Source organism: Poecile atricapillus, chromosome 3, assembly GCF_030490865.1.
Source record: "Poecile atricapillus isolate bPoeAtr1 chromosome 3, bPoeAtr1.hap1, whole genome shotgun sequence".
NCBI lineage: Eukaryota > Metazoa > Chordata > Aves > Passeriformes > Paridae > Poecile > Poecile atricapillus.
The window spans coordinates 109,418,645-109,442,461 of NC_081251.1; the positions used below are offsets into that span (position 1 = coordinate 109,418,645).

The window sequence follows — 23,817 nt, forward strand, 5'->3', positions numbered from 1 at the left end:
TCTAGTATCTTCCAGTCTTACAAGATGTCATATAAATCTGCACATTTCTTCTAATGTAATTAAGGGGCTGCTGACAACTGCATATCTAACTAAAATATGTCACATGCAAATTTTGAAGGACTGAAGAAGCTGCAGCAGGGTGAGACTGAGCCAGTGGCAGATAACTACCAAGCATTTAACAGTGTCTATTTTTGGGGGGCCCTACATGACTGTCATTTGCCCAGCTTCAGCTTTCTTACACTGCTAGATTGGTAATGACCATTTCATTACTTTATTACTTTATTACAAGACCATACTTGGCTTTCAGTTGCAGAAGTCTTTCTAATGAATGTACTTTTTGTTTATTAGTCGGAGAAGAGAGCCAATGGACTCTACATTCTCAATTGAGAAGTGAGAACTTCCATAGTTAGACTCTCCTGGTTTTCCCTCTGTCTTCATCTTTTCTTGCCAGTTACTGATTTTGGAATAGTTCCAGAGCGTTGGTTTCTACAGAAAACTTTCCTTTCTATCCACATCTTGCTGTAAGGGAAATCTCACTCTCCTAACACTTTCTTGTCTCTACCCTCTTTCAAAGGAGAGCAGAGAAACAGTTCCTATTTGTCTTTCTCCTAACCAAATCCAAGGTTTATGAAGTCCCTCCTTCATGTGGGAGTCCGTAAGTCCCACTTGAATCCAGGTTTTGTGGGGTTTTCACTGTAGGTTCTGCTTATGGGATTCCTGTCAGTCGTCTTGAAAACTCTGTGTGCATAAACATCTCTGCTTGTTGTTAAGGAAAGCACCTTCCATAGAGGCATTTTTATTGCTAACAGTGATTCTTGACTTAAAATATTAGAAAATCCCTGGAGAGCTGCCAAGGAGAAGCTACAAGGCGTGCTTGTGTTTGTAGATTCATTCATGGACATAAGGACATATGTCTCTCCTGTTCAGCAAGAATGCCAAAGCTATTGACTTCTAGCTTATTTAACAGAATGCAATAATTGCTGTAATGTCTGTATTTGATTTATGGAGGTCTGTATATAAGTATGTATTTGTCTTTTTTGGGGTCTAAGGCACAAAGGAACTGTTTATAGTTTAAAAATAATATGGGTATTACCTATAAGAATTGCATGAAACTCAAAGAGCAGAAAATATTTCTCAGATTTTTCAGAAGCACTAAGTTAATGTTTTCAAAAATGTGCTGAAATCAAAGCATTCGTTGCAAGCTTATTTTAAAAACACTTCTAAATACTTCGAAATATTTCAGATTTTTCAAAACTCAAAAAGTAGTCTGTCTGTTTTTCTTCCTAAGTATTTTGCATCTCAGTGAAGAAAGACAAGTGTTTTCATCTCAGAGATGGCAGTACCTTTTTCATCCATCCATACTTACAACCACCCCACACATAATGTGCATGTTTGCTATTAAAATAGAGCAGACACCGGTTTTTTAATTGTTTAAGTTCATTTTAGACACTTTTCTACTACTACTTATTGTTCAGGTGTAGTTCAGCTATGTAATGATTAATGAAGAGTCATGGACTGTTTATGGAGTCACCACTGACTGCTCTCACTGTCCTTTCCTTTTGACTGTTCTCCTCTTTTGGGTGACTGCCAGGGAAGGATCTCTGTTTCCTTTGTAAGTGGTCCATACATCTGGTGCTCTTGATAAGCAGTAAGTGGAAGAAATCTTGAACATGAACTGCTGGTACAGATAATGGAGAGGAGATGAATTTGAGGTGAAGTCATCAATTTTAGGAGAACATCCTTGGATTCTGGAAGAGATCACTGCCAGAGAAATGCAATATTTTATCATGGTTGGTGTGAATTTCAGGATTTTTATTCTCCCCCCTCTGCCCTGAATGATCTCAAGGATAATTAGGCATTTTCTGTGTACTTATGTAATGATTAAATTATTTTTTAATGTCTTATCAGACATGCAGAATTCTCCCTTCCAATGAAGAATGAAAACAGAAATTAAACCAGGAGTGGAGCAATAAGGCAGCAGACTTGTGCAGAGCACATGGGGCAGTGTTTGGGCTGAGATCTTGGCTGTCTGACTGCTCCAGTTCTGGTTTATAACTCTGCAGCTGTAGAGTTTTATTGAATGCAACATTTATGTTAATATTCTGTGATCAAGGTGTACTTGGCTTGCAGGACTGACAAGCCTGTTGCTGTGCAACTGGTGAGCTCCTGGAGCTTAGGAGCTAATTTGGCAGCAGAAGTCAGAAGCTTATTGCATCAGAACTGGTTGGCCTGGAACTGCTGATTTTACCACTGGATTTTTTACTGGAATTTGTAACTGTATATTTAGGTAGTATGTAAGCTTTAGATAGTATGCTCACATTGAATGCAAAATTCTGGACATTTTTATTCTTCTAGTGTTCAGTTTTAAACATTTGTAAATAATGGAACTTTCCTAAGATGATGTTGAAAATTATTTTGTTCTGAATCCTGCTGTGCTTATGCCAAAGTCATGATCCTGCTGTAACTGAAGTCCCAATCTATTCACAAATGCATTCATTGTTGACATTGATGTTTAGAAACTCTTGATATCAAGAAACAATTTAAAGTCAGGGGTTACATGCACTAGAGAGAGCAGGGTATGGCATCTAATACTGAACATGAGTGTACATATCTTGCTACAGATTCTATATCATTATTTTAGAAAGTTCAGGTTTATCTGGATATGGATTTGCAGTTCAGGTTCTTTCATGGAGCCCTATGACCCTTTATAAAGCATAGTCTCTAACAATATTTTAACATTTGTCTATTTCTTTGAAAATTTGATCCAGTGAAGAAATAAGCTTGTTGATGTGTTTGGGCTGAACTGGAAGGATGTTTCTGGGTGTCTGGATATGAAGTAGCAAATTTGGTTTGTTTTTTTTTTCCAAATAGTCCAGACAAATGTACTGCGGTTTTGGTCTTAAACAATGGTAAAATATAATAGGACTCACAGATTTAATATGAGAACCATAGGACAAACACCAAGCACCAAGAAAAAAAATAGTCTAAAGGCCTTTTTTTTTGTTGTTAATGGAAATTGTGTATTAGGACACAGGTAAAAGTGAAAATTATTTGCAACATTGATGTGCTTGGAAATAGCAAATGCCATGATGTGTATTCTGGCAGAATTATATGTCATAAAGCATTTAGAAAATAGTTTTTGAAGTACGAATCTTCAATTAAGGACAGACCTTAATTTTTGCTTTCTAGCCTGGGAATTTAGTAGCCATGGTAATACATCTTTCCATAAATATTGAAAGAAAAAAAAGTAGTAAGTTTTAGAACACATATTTGTAAACCTTTTCTAAGCATATGATTATAGCCTTCGGCTTCTTTCAGTACAAATTATGGTAATTATGATGTAGTTAAATGTAACATTCATACTCTTGTCACCCAGAACAGCCAGGAAGTGCATACACAGGAAGCATATTTTATCACATGCACGTTTCCAGCTCCCATTCCTAATTACATTATGTTCAGATCATTCTGCAACCCTGCAGGTTTATAGTTGTAGTACTTCCATCTCAGCCCTAGTTTGACACTATTTATATATGGGATTTAAGTGGTAGATCCTTAGAAGCTTCACCTGGCCTTTCTTTCTGCAGCATGAGACTGCTGAAATTTTTTAAAGAATTTTTTTGCATATTTCTCAGTACATCTATCTGCAAATGAACCGGAGAATTCATTCCAATAAGTGTGGAAAACATTGCTGCTAACCATATCATATAGTTCAGTGAACGCTTGAATACCGGGAAATGTATTTATTTCAAAAGGTCACTCTGAATTCATAGTTGCTAACCAGGACTGGAGAATCACAGACAACAGCAAACCCTCCAGCATATTTGCTTTCAGCATAATACACAATTCTCAATCTATTTCTAGTTGGTAAATGAAATCAGTGTATGAATTTCTTGTCATAAAACAGAATCTGAATATCTAAGAGCCTTTGAAAAACCCAGTTTTGGGATTAATTTGTGTTTGTTCTTGCTTTGGGTGCTAGATTAGTGCAGCAAAATTTTCTTGGCTTGGTACATACAATTCTGCAGAAATACAGCTTCTCTCTATCTCTTCTCCCTTCCTTTCTTTCCTTCTGGGGTTGTTGATGAGACCTGGCCATTTTTGGTTTTTACCTAGAAGCAGCTGAAACCTGTGAGTTTCCAAACAGTTCTCTGAGCTTTATCAGAGTTCTGATAGATTCAGAATGAAACAAGTTTAATCAAATGCCAGGTTTCATTGATTGTGCTGTGCAAAAGTCTTGTACATGAGTAACATAAAAATTGAAAAAAAAACATTTAGAGGTGTGAGTCTGTCATCTCATAATTGATGAACCATTTGACAGAATAATTCCTTTGATTATTTGATCATCTGATTTTCAAGGTTCTCTTCAATTACCTACTGAATTTGCATAATATCAAAATATTCATATTGTTTTATCAGTAAAGCAGTTTTGTATGGATAACAGCTATCTCTGATAGAGGAATGCCTCTGAGAAGGATTCCTAGACAATATAGCTGGAGGTTTAGGTGCTCATTGAAACTGAGCCACTTTTTAGCTATTTCTGGCTGTTGGTTGACTTGGGGATTGCCACAGGCTGCAACCCTGTGTCTCTGTCTTCGTGCTGCTTTATGAAAAGCAGAGGGGAGGATTGGAGGTTTTGCTGTTTCTTTTTTTTTTTGTTTTTGGTTTTTGTTTTTTTTATTATTACCTTCCTTCAGGGGACTTTTGGACATGTACATCATTAATCATTAGCTGTTAGTGACAGACTCGCTGTCTTCCATGGAGTTTGTGAAGAGCAGCTTGTTCTTGTTCGGTTTGTCAGGAATATGCTGCCAGATTAAGCAGGTCTTTCAAGTAGAATCCTTTCATATCAGTCGATGTAGTGACCCAGCTCAAACTCTAGTTTTTGTGAAAATACCCAGGTTAATTTTGAACAAATAGCATAGACAGTAACAAAAATTGTCAGGCTCCAACTGTACTGCCTGTTGTGTTTTTTTCTTACACATTTAGATGGTATTACTGGCCCAACTGTATATGTTTGCTAAACTTTATTCACTCTGTAATCTGGAGAATTATACCATGCCCCTCTTGTGCTTCATGAGGCATCTTTTGAGTAGGATATTTCAGGTTTTTCCTCTCTTTGAAACCACCAGGAGAATGAATAGGGAAATACAGATTGCAGATTTTGCAGCACAGTAAGAAAATTTAGTTGTTTATTTTGGCATTGCTGTATTCATAAAATGACCAATTCATTAACTAAATGGTATTGAGCTACAGGTGATTCTTATCTGATGTAAACTGCAACAAAGGAAAGCTTCTGAAAAATTTCCCCCTCTGTATCTAGTAACAATTGTTACACATTTTAATAAACATTTATGGCTTATAGTTTCTCTAGCTACTCTAGAGGAGTAAAAGAGCAGAAGTGCTATGCTGAGCCTTGTGCTCCCTAACAAAGAGTGGCACGTTTGCCAATGGCACCAGTGTGACCCAGGAATGTGTGCTTGTAGCCTGGAAAGCCAACTGCATCCCAGGCTGCATCTAGAGCACTGTGGACAGTAGCTGGACATGTGAGAGAGAGTCCAGAGGAAGGTTGGAAAGCTGCTCAGAGTTCTGGAGTGCCTCTCCCATGGAGACAGACTGAGGGAGCTGCCTTGGGATGAGAAGACTCTGGGGACACCTTTGGCACCTTCCAGTACCTAAAGGGGCTCCAAGAGATCTGGACAGGGACTTTTTGCAGTGGCGTGGAGTGACAGGACAAGGGGGAATGGCTTTAAATTGACAGAGGGTAGGTTTAGGTTAGATCCTAGGAAGAAATTCTTCTCTGTGAGGTTGGTGAGGCATTGGCACAGGTTGCCTAGGGAGGCTGGGGCTGCATCATCCCCAGAAGTGTTCAAGGCCAGGTTGTACAGGGCTTGGAGCAGCCTGGTCTGATGGAAGACATCCCTTCCATGGCAGGGAGGTTGGAACGAGATGGGCTTTAAGGTCCTTCCCAAACCAAACCATTCCATGATTCTAAAACCGACCTTAAGGTTAGCATTTTTACAAACTACAAGAGGCATTTTTTGTTTAAGGGTTTTTTTAAGTATTCATTTATCATGTTCCTGCTAATGATCTTTCAGACTCAATATGGTGAAAATAATACTGTGTTTCTCAGTTAGAAATGATTTGACTTTAGAAGAAAGGAAGAAAACAAATTTCTCTAGTCTGTGCACCTAGTAGTACAGGTACTAAATATGTTTTTAATGTCTTGTTTGGTATTCACAGTGAGATCTTCCTGTAAAGCTCTCTTCACTGCTGTAATATAAATATATTAAAAAAAGTGGAAGGGCCTTTTTACCATCTGTCTCTGCAAAACAACATAGAGAAAGCTCCATCTTACAAAAGAGAACTGTCAACCCCTCTAGAGAGCCTAAAGCAAGAAAGCCCAAGCAAAAAAAAAAAAAAAAAAATTAGACATGCCTGTATCACAAAAATCAATAAAATACAATCTCTTGTGGTTTAATATGAAAATAAACACAAAGAAGTGGCTTTCAGGAAAAATATTGAGTTGCAGGTTTAGAATTGAAGATGTCAAGAGAAGACTGAAAGCAGAGGATGTTGTCCGGTTTACTATAGGACATATTTCAGAACCAAAGCCAGGAATAATAGTGTTGGAGGGTAAGCTGTCTGGCCATGTCTGAAAACCAAAATTCAATATGAGAATGTTAGTGATGTGAGTGAGAGTGAGATGAAAAAGCACTCTTCTCATGGGTGCCAAACTTTGGGACACGTTGTTAAAACATTTGATTAATTGAAGGTTATCTATAATTGGTTAAAATGCTGCAAATAACAAAAAGAATTAAAGGTATGGTTTTGTTTATCTACTTTCTTATTTATTGAATTTATTATTTTCTGTCATATTTACCTGTAGGTACTATTGGGTATTAATATTAATAATATTAATTAATATTAATTAATATTAATTAATGTAATTAATATAATTAATATTGGGTATTAATTATGCTTTGATATTTCTTTAAAACTGCTGCTGAACGCTGCATGTCCTAGTCTTGTTATGTCTTCTCTGGAAAAAAAAAAAATTGAAACAGAGCTTTAGCAGTATTTTAAATCCTTTAATTAATCACCATACATTCAAATCTAACTACATTTTTTTTTTTTTTTAAATCAGGGAATAAATAAGGAGACCTTTAGTTTTCAGTTCAGTTTTTTTATAGTAACAGTAATGTAAAGTAATTGCAAATTAATGTACTGCAGGGATTTATTTAAATAGGTAGAACAGCATAATTTCCTGGTTTGTACTTCTGGTACAATTTCTTCTGTACCTGAAGGCTCATATGTGCTGTAACTCATTGTAAAGGTGTTGTAAAAAAAATGAAAAAAATAATGTGCTTTTTTAGTTTTCCCCTGTTTTCCTGTGTTACTAAAATGTGTATGGGTGGAGCAGCATGACTTTTACATGGACTCAGTGAAGCAGTGTTTGTTGCGGAAAAACATTGTTATAGAAAGCATTTGATAGGTGGGAATTACAAAATTACTGACATGTAATCTACACCCAAATTCTTACAACTGTAAAACACATTCTGTTTTTAACCCTGCCCTAAGTAATGATGTGGTTTCAATAGCTTATTGGCTTTTTCATGAGTGTGTCTTTGAGATTTCCATGTCTGTGTGGGTCTCACTTACGAAGCATTTAGCTTTAAGTTCTTGATCAAGAAATTTTATTATACTTGGAAACAAGTATCTATTCTTACCCGCCATCCTGACTCTCAAGAGCAGTACTAAATATGGCATTGCTCATGAAACTGATAGTAACAGTGATCTTTCTGTACCCAGAGTTGCTTTTCTGCCCTGCACATTCAAAATACTTTGTGAAGCAAGCTCCTGAAAATATACCTGTTAAGTTTATTACATTTATTTTTAGTTACCTGTCATTTCAAGCTTTACCTAGTGGCAACAGCAATAGTGGAAGGAAAATTTGCATGAGGCTTACAGCTAGTTTTTAAGTCTGTGATAAAGCAGCTAGTTCTAAAGTGTCTATACAACTAGACACAAGTGAAAATGAATGTATAACCTGTGTGACTATCAGTCACTCTTACTTTTGGAGAGGGGACTAAATAATTCCTTTTAAGCTTCCCATTTGCATGCCTGCACTGCCTTTTCTCTGGTGTTACCACTTTAAATGATGCAGAAGGCTGTCTAACTTCTCCTTATAATCAGTCCAGTTTGTTGTGAGAGTTAGCACTTTATATTTTCTAACAAATCACACTGGAAGGCATACTGCATGTTTGTTTGCAGGTGTATTTCTCTGTGACAGCTGTTCTTTAAGACCTTGAGATCTGCCATTAATTTTGAGGAGTCAGAAAGGCATCCATCTAGTCAGCAGTACAAATCATTGCTGCTTGTTGATGAGTTTTCATTATTAACATTTCTCAAAGGCAAGGGTGACTGAAATTTACGGCATCAGTCAGCCACATGAGATGGGGTTGTGTCATTAAATGCTGCCAGATGTCACTGAGATGAGTTCATGTGCAACAAGCAGATCTTAGGGAGAGCCATAAAAACTGCTGTGGCAAATCCCCTTCTCTGACCCTGTTTCTATTGCTTAAATCAATTGGTATTGTGACTTCTCAGTGTGGAGTCCAAGTGGCCTGATGGGCACTGTAGCATCAGCAGGAATGTGATGCAGAGCTGGGGCAAGGTTGTATGCAGCCATGGTGAAGTAGGGGTTGATGCATGGCCCACCTTGTGCTATTGCAGGTACAGCCTTGACCTTGCTGGAAATCCCAGCAGGAAGATAATGAATCAAATCCCAAACTGTTTTTGAAAGAAAAATAAACCCTACAGAGATCTCCAGAAAATAACTTTATAACCTTTTTGAGAAGTGGGGTTTGAGTCATACCTTTATAAAGATTGATCGATGTGTTGAACTTTGAAGACACAACCTCGCAAAACCAGCAAATGTTTCTTTAAAGAACTAACCAAGACCTGAGACTACATGGAGAAAGATTAATGTTTAGTTGGAAAAATCATGACCTAAGAGCACCAGAGAGTAGGTATTAAACTTGTCCATTTAATCTCTAGGTCAGCACATACCCTTGTCTTAGACAATGGTCTTCCATGCCATGCTGGTATTTTTCTCCCAGAGACTTCTCTTTTGGGACAAGGGAGCAAAATCAAGGTTGCAAAGACATGGTATGTTAGGAATTTTTCATGCTGATTTTCCAAACACAGCTACAACTAAAATTTAATTTTTTTTTAAAATTTGGTTTTGATTGGTTTACCTCTAAGGCAGTTATATCATTTTGTTGATGTATTCTGCTTCTGCACTATCTTATTCTGCCTTTTTACAGCCTGTATATGAAACTTAAAATATTTTCTTTGCCATCTGGGCCAATTTTTGTCTGTCTCTCCTTCACTGTTAATCCTAAGAGCTGTACAGGTATTGTTTTCTATTTAGAAAGATGCCCTGGCTATATTAGTTTCTGATTTTTATAAAAGATTAAAATCCCCAAACTGCATAATTTTATAGGAATATGCTAGGTTTGCATGAACTTTGTTACATCCTATTGCTCATTTTCATGGGTGTTCTGTATTTAAATGTTATTGTACTGCTTATAATGGACCAAACAATGAAGTAATTTGTCAAATATTATATAGACTCTGGTATATGGCTCTATTTTGGTATGCTATTATTCAGAGTAGTCTAGAATTGCTTTAAGGAAAATACTCCTGTAGTGCCAGGTAATCTCTTTGGCTGCAGTTAATTTGATTTTGCTCGGTAGCAGGAGTCAAACTAAATGGAGTTAAATTTACATGGATTAAACCACAGCCTCTCCATCTTACCATAGCTCCAAAACTGCAGATTAAGTCTGGGTCATCTTGCTGGTTTAAAGGAGAAACATGGATATGAGAGCTCTCAAACCGTTTTCATAATTACAAATGATTGATGGGCAGGTGGGCATGATTCAAAGTGAGAAATCTTTGAATGACCAAATCCTATTTGGTCTTTTTGCATCATCATAGGGAGGTTTCAGGGTGGTTGAGAGGAGAATTTATCTTTTTGTTTTCTTGTCCCTCTTAAGTGGGACAGAGAAAGTTGAAATGTTTTTTGGAGAAACAGTTTTACCTGCGAGAGGAAGGAAAATGATCTTGAAAATTCAAAAAGAATTGCTCAGAACTAAAGGTAGAGATGGGAGAGCTTGTGTGTCCTGAGAAGATGCTTGTTTGTTGGTGAATACAAATTTATTGGGGGTTAGTCACAGCATCCTGACTTGGAACAGAACTGTATGTATTTATGGGAGGAGATGTAAGTGCTTGTGCTTCTTGTACCAAGATACATACACACACACACACACACACACACACACACACACACACACATATATATATGCATGGTGTTCCAGTGAGATAAGTAGGAAAAAAGCAAGGAATTGTAATTGAAAGAAGTTGCCAAATTGCCTGCTTGGCAGGTTAACCCTTGGAAGGTCTCCAGTGCACTCCAACCTCAGTGGGATGTGTGCTGGAGGGAATAAAACACACCTGGCTCACTGGGCTGCTGGCATTAGGGGCTGAGCAAAAAGCAACATGCAAACCAGGAGTTGCTCCTAGCCAGAAATGAAAAGGTTAAAACAGCTCTGTGGTTAGGTAAACCTTTGGCATGGAGCAAAAAGGATGGACAGCAGAAGGAAAATAATGTTCTTGTGTACATGGGTCAGCTTCTTTGAAGACAAAAGGCTGTGCTGTGAAGGAACTAGGAAGAAAATTGTGGCATAAATTGTGTACAGAAAATACCCAGGGGCAAAAACCACCAAAAAAACCCAAACCCCAAAACTCCAGTACATTGCTGCAATCTCATGCATTTGTCAGAAGGGAAGTATTTGCCAACCAATTTATTTAAGATTTTTCAGAGTAGACTACCCAAGAAAGGTAGTCTCATTCCCTTGTGTGTGTTTGAGTGAGATCCAGGCCCTGATGCCTGAAGCAGCAAGGAGAGAAAACGATGGAGAGCTGTAAGCCTGGGAGCTGAGACACAGCAGGGATGAGCCTAAAGCAGCTCTCGGCTCTCAGAAACACTACAAAGACCTTGGGTGCAGAGTTTGCTCCCCTCAGTGACAATGAAAGATTGACTGTTGGGCTGGCACTGGGGACCCTTCCTGCAGGAGGAAGATTGCTTACATCCTTTTTCCTGTTCCTATTTCCTGGTCATTTGAGTTTTCCTCAGTTTAGGAGGTTAATTACCCTTGTTTGTTATGATAAATAGTGACTTTTGTTGCTGCTGTTTAGCCATCTCCAGGGAGTTCACTCATTAGAATGCTGATATGGGTCCACCTCAGAGCTTTGGCTAATCCTTGGATATGCTGCCTCCTGAGAATATCAATTCCCTCTTCCCTTCTGGCAGATAGTAGGGGGGATTGCAAATGACCCAGGGGAATAAGGAAAAGAATTAGGTAGGTCATGCAGGAATGGAGGAAAGCACAGTGTTGAAACAGAGACAAGTTGGGAAGCTGGGAAGTGGGGAGAGAGCATGTTGGGAGAGATGAAAAAAATAAAGTATTAGAAATGGAAGAGAAAAAGTGGTGACAAGCTGAATATCCAGAAAGTAATTCCCTGGATATTCTCTCTTCCTGATTAATTGATAATGGAAAATAATGTCTTTGTTCCTTCTGTCCTCTGAGGGCATGACTTGCCTGTAGCATACATGTTGGGAGAGTGCTGAAGGGTTTACACAGTGGAGGACTGTATTTCTATTTTGTTCAAAGGAGAATAAGTTTAGAGGTTTCTTCACACAACTTCATATAGATTGAGCTATATCAGCTGAAAATATGACTTAGGTGGTATTATATGTTATTTTGTTGTTTTCATTTTTAATGGATAGTATATCAAATTATTTCTCTTTGTTCTCCATTTGATTGTTTTCAGAATTTATAAAGCAACCTTTAGTGTCTAGTAAGTGTTAACTTTTGACCTTTGCCTACTTCTTTCTTATGAGATTGTGTAGAAAAGGTAATTTATCTCAAATAAAATATATATCAAAATATAGAAAATAAGCTTGTGATGGTTTGAGTTTGGTTTTTTCACCTTGAAAAATCCATAAATACTTGGTGCAAGTTCCTAGTTAAAAATACAGCTTCTGGCTAGTTTCTTTAGAGTCTGTGAGTCTTAGTACGCCTTGAGAAATTGAGGCTTAAGTTACTTTGTTTAAACTTCAAAAACTAAAAGTAGGAGTTTTTTCTTTCATTACTCCCTGCAAAATCAAGTCAGGTGCAGCCACAGTGGCTGCAAAATCGTGCCACATTCTTTTCTTTGATTTTTCTCATCTGTGACAGAGATTTCTGGTACAAAGGATCAAAAGTCAGACCTACTTTTTGAAAAACGAGAAAATTCAGCGTTGTAAAAGTAACATGAGAATTAAAGATGACTGACTTTTTAATTTAAATAGTAAGCATTTCCTTAATTTTCTTTTTTCCCCTTTCCCCCCTCCATTTAAATATATCAAAACATTGAAGTACAAAGAGAATTTAGGATGAAAGGTTAAAGATGACTCAGCCTCCATCAATGTCTGCCCTGTTTTTCTTTTTTAAAAAAGTCTTTTACCTTATTGTAGGCACTAAGGCATAGACTGTACCAGCCAAAGATAATGAGATGTTTCAATCTGTAGATTTTTGCTTGATGTCAGAAATTTTTTTTAATGTTTAGGGAGCATAACACTTGGAACAATTTCATGTTTCAGAAGTGACAAGCCTACATACATGGCTGTATTATGTGGTATTTTACTTTGGCTCATTGTATGTTGAAATATCTGCAAAGTATTGTACAAGAGTTTTCATTAACATGTTCTGTTCTGCTGTACCATAAAACCCCTGAACTGAATTAAATCCAGCAGGTCCCCAAGCAGACATAACGTCAGTGAAAAGTCTCCAACAGATGATGGTAGAAATTAAAGGACACCCTTCAGATGCTGATGACTATTTTTCATAAAGGTTCTGCAATGAGAGTACACCCCATCCCAGGCAGAGCATTTCATGGTACTGGAGCCTTCATTTTCACTCTCTTGGTTTCCAAAAGGCCAATCTCCAAATTTGCATCTCTCCCTGGGGCTCAGTAGTTGAAGACTATGAAGTAGTCATAGTTTCACTTTAAAAGGGTTTGCTTCCATAGAGATGTTGTTAGGTATGTGCTGTTCCCAGGATCTTAAGGTCAGAGTTGTATGTAAGATAGAACAGGTGCCATCTGCTCTTACCAGCATTAAACACCTGCTAAAACATCTCCTGACTGGAATGTGGGAGAAGTGGAATCCATTCAGCTTTTCAAAGTTTACTTTGAAAATAATGTGTACTGGGTACGAAGCACCTTCTGCTTAAGGACTGAACCTAATACTGTCTAAATTTGGTTGTACTAACCCACAAATACTCCATTGTGGCAGGCAATTGTTGTTTCTTACAGATAATATTGCAGAGACAGACAAATAACATGCCTCTAACTAGATCCAGAAATAAAACATGGTCTTTATTTATTGTAAAGTAATTAAGGGGTAAATTACAAATGACTGTTTGTCTCTTTCTACAACTGCTACTGCCTAGCAATGATTGCCAGGTAGGATAAACATCATTAACTGTAAAAAGTTTAATGTCTTAAAGACATTAGGGGTGCTGATATGTAGTCTTGAGGTCTCTCTGTACTACTTTAAAATATATCATCTGGCTTTGCCTTTTGGGCCTAAGCATAGTCCCAGCCTTGCCCATGGTACAGACATGCACGTGTGTGCGCACTCCTGTGGATATAATGAAATTTGGATTGCAGCGATGCAGTGATTAATTTTAGTAGGGAGATGCTTCTGCTGTCAAAATAAAAATTAGAATCTTGCATGCTACATACAGAAGCTTCTCAGGAAATCATTCAAGCCCTCTCTTCCTATCAGACTGGGGAATATGCCTCTTAATTTCCCCTGACAGAAAATACATCACCTCATCAGCAGCCCTAGAAAATGACAAAACATCCCTGCCAAAAAGGACTGCCTGCCAAATGCTTCCATTGCCACTGCAGGAAGTGAGACGCGGAAGGGAGAAATTCCATGGAAGGAGAATAATTTACCTTGCTACCTGTCGAGTTCCACTGTTACACCTTACATAGTCACAAAATGTTCATCTCATAGTCAAGGTGAGACTCCTGAAGAATTAATTTGAGCCAGAGGGCACACAAACATTTAATTCTGAAAGAATAATTTATACTCCTGAATCCAGATAGTGTGAAAGTCCCTCACAGTGTTTGAGCCAAGGCAAACATCTTGATGCAAAATCCATACCTGCAAGATCTCTTACATATTTCAGTGCCAGAACAAATGCTGCACAGTCACACACTGTACTGTGTGCATTAACCTGTACCAGTTATTAATGGAGTGATTATCTCCACTGAAGTTACTCTACAGTTTTATAAAGGTGCTGTAGCACTACTAATAGCAAAATTTGAATTTATTGAAATATATGCTGCTGCACTTCGGCTTAAATGAGTAACGTATTTTAAATAAACCTCAAAATTCTACTGAATCTTGCTTTGCTGAATCTCACATAATTACATTCAGAGTCTGTATATCAAATAGTACATTAGGACAGAGGATTTTTATAGACAGTTATTTTAACACTTATCATTGCTTCAGCATATTTGTGTTGCTGACCTTTTTTTAATTAATTTTTTTGCAAATCAAAATTATGATGAGATAAGAATGTTTATCATCACTGTATATTTGTGGGGCTCTTGCCATACACATATATACACATATATATATATATATGTATGTATGATAAGCACACTATCTCTGGTAAATATACCAATAGTGTATTTTTATATAAATATAGTACAACGGACTGGCTTCCTATTACGATTATTATTCCTATTAGGATGAAATTTGTGGCTGGAGCCTTTTCTGTCATGTAGATGGGTGGTCATTTGTTTTGTGACAGAAATGGTCTTTGTACTTTATTTGAGATAGCTATCTGCCAATCATTTAGCTAAAAGGGGAGCCAGAGGACCGATGGAAAAGTGTGGGACACAGAAATGTTCCAGCAGGCCTGAGGTTTGTGTAACTTATCTAGCCCTGTAGAGATGCAATCTGCAGTAATTGATTAGCCCTTTATAACACATCTCTTCAGGATGAAAAACCTTTCCAAGTGACATATATGTATAAATTAGTATATTCTATATACATACTGGCAACACTGGCACATTACAAACATATTAACTTTATATGTGTATGTCAAGAATAGTTTGGCATGTTGACATCCTGGTGGCTTTTATAATATACAAAGTATTCAGATCCCCACTTCTTGACCAGCAATAAACTCATGATTTTTATGTGATTTTTATATGTTATGACTTTAAACACTGCAGAGCAAAAGTTTACTTGCTGAGACCTTTGTCTTGCATATGACTGCAGTAATGGACTTTGATTGGTTTGCTTTCAGAGATACCTACGTGGTAATGATTAGGGAATTAAGAAATGTTAAAACTGTGAGTAGCTACTTCTCTGTTCAACAAAACACATGGGTTTTATGAAATACAACTGGTTTTCTTCTAAGCTTTTCTTAAAGCTTAGGAAAACAACTTGCTTATCCCAAAGTTATGTTGTTATAGTCCCCAAATTCCTGTTCAGATGGAACTTAATTTGGATAAAGAAATAATTCCTGATTTTAGCTGTAAGACCTTGCTTTGACTCCACAGAGTAGGTCTGAAGATGCTGTAGTGGTAGGTTCATTGTGAAAATTGTTTTTAATAGATACTGTTTTAAAATTCTATAATGGAAGTATTTATTAGCAAATAAATATAAAAAAAAAAAATATCTCCCTATGGCCAGGAGGGGACTGTGGTGGTAGTTGTTTTACTTTGCTTATTCTGGGTAGTGACATGATGCAGTACTATTTAATAAAATACAATTTCTGCATATGTGGAATTTTGAAGTCCTTGAAAATATGAGTACTTATAATTGTGTATAGGTAAAGAAGTGAGTAATGCAGTGATAATAAGTCCCCAGGACATTATTATACGATACAATGTTTGGCTGTGTACTGTTTGTCCTGCCAACATGAAGAAGCAGGAACACTGAGAAGAATATGGTTGGAGAAATTTGAGGAATATAATTGGGACATACTGGCAAGACTGATGGAGAGCAGACATCTCTTCCCTCTCCTCTGGTGCCCCACATCCCTTTTATAATTTTAAGATGTCTAGACATTCCTTCAAAATTATTGAAGTTGGAGATGAACCAGAGAGTGGGAATAAATTATTTGTATTGCAGAATTCCTCTGTATTTTAAACATGCTTACATTCAATGTTAATAATGGAGCTCCTCATTTAAATCAGTATATGTCTGCTCCTTGTAACCAGCCATAAATTCTCTACAGTCCTGTATGTACTGATAGACTAGAAAATTATGCATCTTTTTTATTGGTTCAATATCTTCAGCCAACCTGGGGAGGCAGTTTTACACAGAGATTTCACCTGCAAAACAACTCCAGCAATACCAATGGGAGGTTGTGTTATTCTATCTCATCATGTGAGTGCTGGGGAAAAAATGGGTTTGATTTACCTTCAAGTGCAAGCACAAATTATGGGGAGAGGACCTGCTTTCTCCTGCATTGTTCCCAGCAGTGGCTTAGCAGACCAAGTTCAGTGGTACTTGTTACCAGCTCTTGAGTCTTCTGTGTGTTTTCCAGATATAGCTGGTTTTAATTAGTTCAAGCGTTTTATTTATTGGTATACAAAAAGGGGAGGCAGTTCCCTCTCTCCCTGCTTCTCTCTCTCCTCTCTCTCTCTCTCTCCCTCTCTCTTTCTCTTCTCTCCCTGCCCCCACTTCCCCTGTAGGATGGGAAAAAGAAATGAGGAGATAGCTTTGAACACCTCTCTGGAAGAACTCAAAGGAGAGATCTGAGTAATTATTTTTAGCAGTTGTGCCACTGCCTTGTTCTCATTTTCAGTGTGATAAAGCAGGATTTTGCCTGCATGTGTGAATTCTCTTCAGAAATTAAAGCTGTCAGCTTCCAGCGTGGACACACATGTGAATGGCATTGAGCTACAGCTGAGTTACAAGAAGTGGTAGTTCAGGGCACAGCAAAAGCTTCAAGTCAGGTGTTGGCTGGAGTCCAATGCACCTCCAAGAGCTTGACTTCAGGGATAGTTCTTTGTTCCAGTGATAGAACATAAGTAAAACCACACAAATTACACTACCATACAGTTGGAGATCATGGATTTTAAGAGACTAAATGCAGTCTTTTAAAACGCACTTTCCTGCAGAAATTGTTCTTCCCTTTTGATACTATCACATCACATTTGGATTGCAAAGTTTTAGTATTTATGTGGGCAAACAGTGATTCCTAAATTTTCTTCTAGTCATTCTCTAATGACAAAATGCATTGTTATCTTAGCAATACTACAGAGCAGATCACAATAACCTCAGTAGAAATGTGTAATGTGATATAATGTGATAAATGATAATGTGATAGCATATAGCGTAGCTCATGAATATTTGGTAGTTGCTTTGTAGTTTAAAGAGAATTTTCTCATTTATCACTTCTGATGCTGATTCATCCTTTAATGTCTTCCAGGTCGCCACTTTAGAATTCCCTCCAAAGAAACTCTTTGGAAACAAGGATGAGCGAGTGATTGCAGAGCGCAGGTGCCACTTAGAGGTATTACCAACTTTTTAACAGGTTTCTGCTGTGTGTTTAGGTACTCCCTGCTTGACCAACAGAAGCCATTCTCATATGATCAACATTAAATAGCCTGTTTGTAAGTATCAAGTTACTTACTGCCTTGTTTGACACAGGAGATGGCAGCAGTAAATTGCAAAGTAAGGAAACATCTCTTAAAAAATAAATTACTCCTGGTCTAGAAAAAAAAAGGAACTCTTAGAGATGTTCATAGGAGATAGATTTATTTAAGGGAGAAAGGTGGTGGGTAAGTGTTCACTGTAGACAACTGGTCTCTGTGCAAGACAAGGTTGAAAAAAAATACTGCTACTTTAAATGCAATGTGTTATTTGGAGATTTACTGTTTTATCATAGTATATCCAAATATCTCATGACAGAAGTAAAGCGATATTGAGGCATCTTTGAGTTTTATTTTGTAACCCAGTTTTGTGAACATACTCTTTTTTTCTTTCAATTAATTTTAAAAATTAATTTTATTGTGGATAGGGTTATTGAGTTTGAGGATTTGAGTTGTTTTGGTAGTTCTACAGGGCTGTGTTGATGGCATGATTTTAACTCCTATCACACATTAGGTCCTTATATTTCCATGTTAATGTATGTTTTACTTCAGCCCAGGAGCAGGAAGTGGGGTTTTGAGGAAGAGGAAGAGGCATAATCAAAGACTAAATTGCACCCTGCAACTATATTGTAGCAACATGGAGATTACTTGATTATGCAAGTCATTAAGACTTACATTCTTTGTAGAGCTAGAATAGTATTAGGTAGAGCTTTAGAGAAATTAATATAAAAGTAGATTGCTTACAACTGGAATCTTTTCTTAGGTGGTTTGAATTTTTTCTATGAACTTCACCTTTTCTTTGATCTACCAACAAAACATCCTTCCACTGACTTCTGATGTGAGGCTGTCTTACATGAAGCACAAAATTAATTTTCTTTTTCTTTCACATCCTTGATAGATGGCGTAAAGGCATGCCCATATTCCAGTCTAGTACTCATTTTGCATACTTTTGTACCAGTAAAAATATTAATCCCATAATCTTTCTGACCTTCCATTGGTTTACTAACAGATTTTATTGTAATGATTCTAATGTTAAAACTGCAGTGTATAGCAATGCTTTGATTGTGGCCATGTAATACTTACAGCTCTATAGCCAGGTTTTAACTTTAAATTATATTGTATCTATTTAAACTAAATTAGGTCATTAAAACTTTATTACCTATATATTTTTCAAGCATAAGAATATATGACAACTGTTCACATGAATATGTTCTGGCATATGCCCCTTGGCCATTCCACTCAGTAGTCCTGACAACTCACAGTGTTGATAAACTGAAGATGCCCTGTGGCTAAGGGAAAGTTAGATAAAGAGGACAAGGAGCCAAGCAAATGTTACTATCCCTGCCATGAGGAATTAAATGCAACAAGCTAATCATGCTATTTTCACTACATGTTTTGCAGTGGTTTGCTCTGGCTTTGCCAGCAGCTGGAGAGCTCACACGGCTCCTTGGTGAAGAGTGAGAGAAACCACCTAAGCAGTGGCAGTTTCCAAAGTCATGTAATGCTTTGGAGGCTCAAAGAACATCTGAGTTGTGCTGTGCAAGTGGCAATTACACTGCAGAAGTAGCAGATGGCCCAGGCACCAGTTCTATTTCAAATACTGGCTGTTCATGCCTTGTGGCTTTCAATCCAGTGTGAGCCTTGAACATGCATCAGTGTATAACGAGAAAGTAGTAAATGGAGGGATTTTCTCTGTGAGGGACTTTGGTCCTTGGCTTTTCAACTGTAGTGTGTTTCTCATATGGGAATTTGGTCAGGTGGAAGGTGGTGAGAGTGTTAGACCTTGGTATCAAGTAGAAACATGGCTTGTATTCAGTTGACTTTCACACCTGATCCTGTTTCATGATTTGCTGGAAACACTTTGCAATCTCTTTCAAGCTTCATAGGTGTTGTAGGTGATAGCTGTAGTAGGGTATAAAAGCTTGTTTGGTTTTCTACTTGCTTAGTCAAGAGCTAATGGCTAATTCAGCATTGTTAGAAAAGGCAAAGAACAGCTAGCAAACCAACACAAATGTATATTTTTATCCAGCATCTGAGCTAATTTGATTGACTGAAAATAAATTATGGCCTGAAATACCAGTCCAATAATTGTTCTGAACAAATATTCTGTTATGTAAGATTATTAGTGGAGAGGTCATCTTAGTGATGGTGATAAAGAAATTGCTCTGCTCTTCCAGTTTTTGCATTAGGTATTCATGCATCTTGAATAGGGTGGAACTCCATATCATTTTTCCTCAACTTCTTGCACTGAAATAGCTTTGGGTAGTTCAGTACTTCCCACAGGTCATCTCTTAGCAACTGCAGTTCCTTATGCCTAATTAGATTTGTCCCTTTGCAAGATGGTTTAGGAAGAATTTAGTTTTTCCTACACATCATCTCTAGGATTCTTGCCACAATAGAAGTACTGAGAAGAGCAGTGGTGGTTTTGGTACCTTTCCAGACAACTAGAATCAGGGGGCTGGCTTTTGCAGTTTGCTTTGTTTGAAGATTGAAATGTAGTGTTACCTTATTTCAGCCTGGGTTTAGAAGTGGGAATATTTAATCATAATGGAGGTGAAATTACTTAGAGTAAAAGAATCCAGAGAGCCCCAAATTATTAGGATTGTGATTTTTAAATCACAGTAAGTTCAAGGTTTGTGTATAACATTAAGTTCTTTTATTTATCCTAGCTGGTACAAATGCTAGCTAACCAAAAGCTTCACAATGCCTTTTTGTAGGAAAGCACATTACATGGATGTATTTTTGTATGAGATGAACCTGAGGACTCGACTTAGATCCCCAGCATGATATTTAGTTGCCCTGTAAACACTTCTGCTTTGGCGTTTGTTGGTATCAAGTCTTTTGAACTGTATTTGACATTACCATAGAGTTTTGGAAAATAATGTGCAAGTTTTTGCCTATACATCTTAAGAGAAAACATCTAAATTATATTTAAAATTATCAACCCAAAATACCCTATTGCAATCTATTAATTTAGCTTTTCATCAGGGACCTGTTGCAGGGCAAAACTCTAAATTAATTGTTTTGCGGTTTAAAGACTGTAATTTCACTTCAGAGCCAACCTTGCTTGATTAAAACCACCTTAAATGAAACAGCCAAGAATTCTTTTGAGTAAAGTTAATGAACAGAAGTTAGTGTGCATCTATCCTTTTTTGCAAATAGAAATCAGTAGGTAAGAGTATAGGATCCTTTTTTAAAGTGAATTCAGATGATGTATATTCATTTTTTCATATTTTTTTAAGGAAAAGCTTTGTAAAGGAAGTACTTACCACAAGAAATACTTGAGTCAGTGAATGTATCTATTCCTGTTTTAACTGCAAAGTATCTTTTATTCCTTAGTGAGTTGCTAGGTCTGGGAATGACACTAAAAAGAAATTTTCCTGAAATCCCAGCTTCTGTGGATACTGTGTTTCTGTATCATATCATTCCCCTGATTATTCTTTTTTCTTCTTCTCTTAGACTCATGCTTTGTTGTAGTATGAGGATTATTTTTAGCCCTGTTTTCCCATTGTGCAGCAGAGAAACTGGGCAGGGGTCTAAGCTGACAAAGCAGATTGAGCTGTTTTTCTTGACTCTTTAGTCAGAAGCTTTGCATTCGTGGACTCACTAGGCTTTCTTTCCTGCCCTTGCTGTCATCAGTGTGTTTAGGAAAAAACTGTTGTTATGCCAACTAAATCCAAATGGGTTATTGCTTAAAGGAAAACAAAAACTCTCACAAGCCTTAGTGTATCTCCTTGTCTCTGTTCACTGTTTTCTCTTCCCTGTTGTCAGGGCTGCATTTCCTCGGGTTGGTTTGCAGACAGCTAAGGGAGAAACAAACAAAATCCCTGATGGGGTTTTTAGGGATCAACAGTTGGTTAAAGTGTGGCGCTGGCAACACCGAGGTTGTTGGTTCCATCCCCAGACTGGCCATTCCATTAAGAGCTGGACTTGATCCTTGTGAGGCCCTTTCAACTCCGAATATCCTGTGGTCTGTGATCTAGAAATAAAGCTCAGCAGTTAGTAGGAGTCATGTGTTGTCTTTTGTTGCCACTTACAGAACTCAGGAAACAAAAGCCAACCTATTAACAGTATGGCAATGTGAGCCTGTGTCATGATCTGTGGAAGCATATGCACCTTCCTGGCATTGCCTCTGCTCTTTTTCTTGGTACTTTGAACCTCTTTAAAAGATAGACATGCTCAATTTATTTTAAATTAATAATATAATTGTCCTTAACCTCCTCACTTCCTGATGTCTGCCGATGAGTATTTCCATGATAGGTGTTAATGCAAGAGGCAGAAATAAGTCTTGAATGAGCTGCATAATTCAATTTTGCTGTCCAATCTGTAGAACTGTCTGGGGAAAGTATTGTAGACACTGGACTGGCTGAAATATTGCTGTTACCTTTAGCCAAAATTAACCTTCCAAAATTAGACTAACTTAGAAGTCAAATCCTTTGTTTAGTTTTTAGTTTGTATTTTTACTTGAGTTCCTTTGGAGGGTGATGATTTCTAGGGTTGGTTTTTTTTTTCAATAAGTCTCTAACTTTAGCCATGCCATGTTTCCCCTTTAAAAGTCACATTATGCTGAGGTGGCTCCAGGAATCTGGTTCTTAAGGAAAAGGTGAAATAATGGAAATAGCACATTTTTCTTGAACTTGGGATTGATTCTTGTTATTTAAGTGTCTCACTAGTTTTTGAATTAACACCTTGGGGGAAGCCAGCAGTAGAAACATCTGAGGAGAAAAACACCCTCAAAATATTTGTCAACAAATTTGAGCAAACAGGATGTTTGAATCTGCCTCAGACCTTGAGGTTTTCCTTGAAGTCATGAGGACAGAAACATTTTACTGAGATTTTAGATTATTCATCACCTGAATATTCAGTGTGAGCTTCAGTAGTGCTCCCCACAAGTCTTTGTTTCACTGCCCTATTCCTAAATATATTTAACTGAGAGAACCTATGCTAGCTATAGGTGAATTGATGTTTATATTGCAAAAATCCTATCAAGTGGGGTTAGAGTTACCATTTCTGTTTTATTTTTTCCTGACTCACACTACTCATGAAGACCTTTCAAAGCTACTGTATACATGTTTGCTCAAAGTGATTACTAAAAGGAAATTATTAGACACAGGCATCAGCTTACAACATCCCTAATACCAGAACTTTCTAAAAGGAGCTTTATGCAACTGCTCACCAGCCTGACTCTTGAAGAATGAATGTTCACCTCTGACTGTGTGGTGATAAATACTGTTCTTAGCAGAAGCTAGGTAAGATGGACTTCAGAACACATTCAGAATACATTTGATACTTATTGGAAAATAAAAAGAAACACTTCTCTTTTTTCCCAGGTATGAATGCACACCAGTAGCACTACTGGTGCAAAAGCAAACTGCTGCAAATGTTGGTTTTTGATAATCCTAGAAAGGATTGTTTCATACTCATAGTCTGAATTACAGAACACACTCTTTTGGAGTGATGGCTTTAATTTCTCACTAGAGAAATTAAATAATAGGGATGCAGTGTTATCAGGGAAGGAAAGGGTATAGATGCCTCCACAAAGACAAGAGAGCATGTGTGGCTGGGCCATATTGTGAATATCAGTTATATGAAATCCATGTCATAGATAATTTTCTAACTTAGATACAGTCAGTCTGCACCAGATGCCTTTCATAACCTCTATTAACCACTGAAAAATTTAAGAACAAAAATAACTGCTTTTCCACAACAGCACTGAAGTCTTGCTGGCAGACAGTAAGATTTTGCAGTTAGCTATCTGAGAGCAAGTTCACATATCAGGTTCCCATCTGTCAATAGGGCAGCCCAAGGCACATGGCTTTTCTGGTTTTGAAGCATCAACCCTCAAAGAGGAGTTGCAGCGGCTCTCAGCAGCAAAGCATTTAATCTTTTTTTGAGTGGTTCTGCTTCTTGTGTGAGACCCCTTTGGCTCCAAAAAATTAATAAATACAATTAATTTTACTTATTGGCTTCAGTCACTAGATACAAAGAAGCAGAACTTCGCATAGGTCAGCTGCTGAAGCCATACCAGTGAAACGTTACTTTGATTAAATACTGTAGAGCTTCAGGTAGCCTGCAACAATGCAA

General features: G+C 37.4%; 1 protein-coding gene across 4 annotated transcripts in view; it reads left to right on the plus strand.

The window, feature by feature from the left end:
- KIF16B (kinesin family member 16B) overlaps nucleotides 1–23,817 on the plus strand; it is a 137,662-nt gene that overhangs the window by 99,218 nt on the left and 14,627 nt on the right. For all 4 annotated transcript variants that reach the window (XM_058836038.1, XM_058836040.1, XM_058836039.1 and 1 more), the window contains one exon: nucleotides 17,571–17,654. In XM_058836038.1, the coding sequence (XP_058692021.1) occupies nucleotides 17,571–17,654 (84 nt within the window). The remainder of the gene's footprint in view (nucleotides 1–17,570; nucleotides 17,655–23,817) is intronic.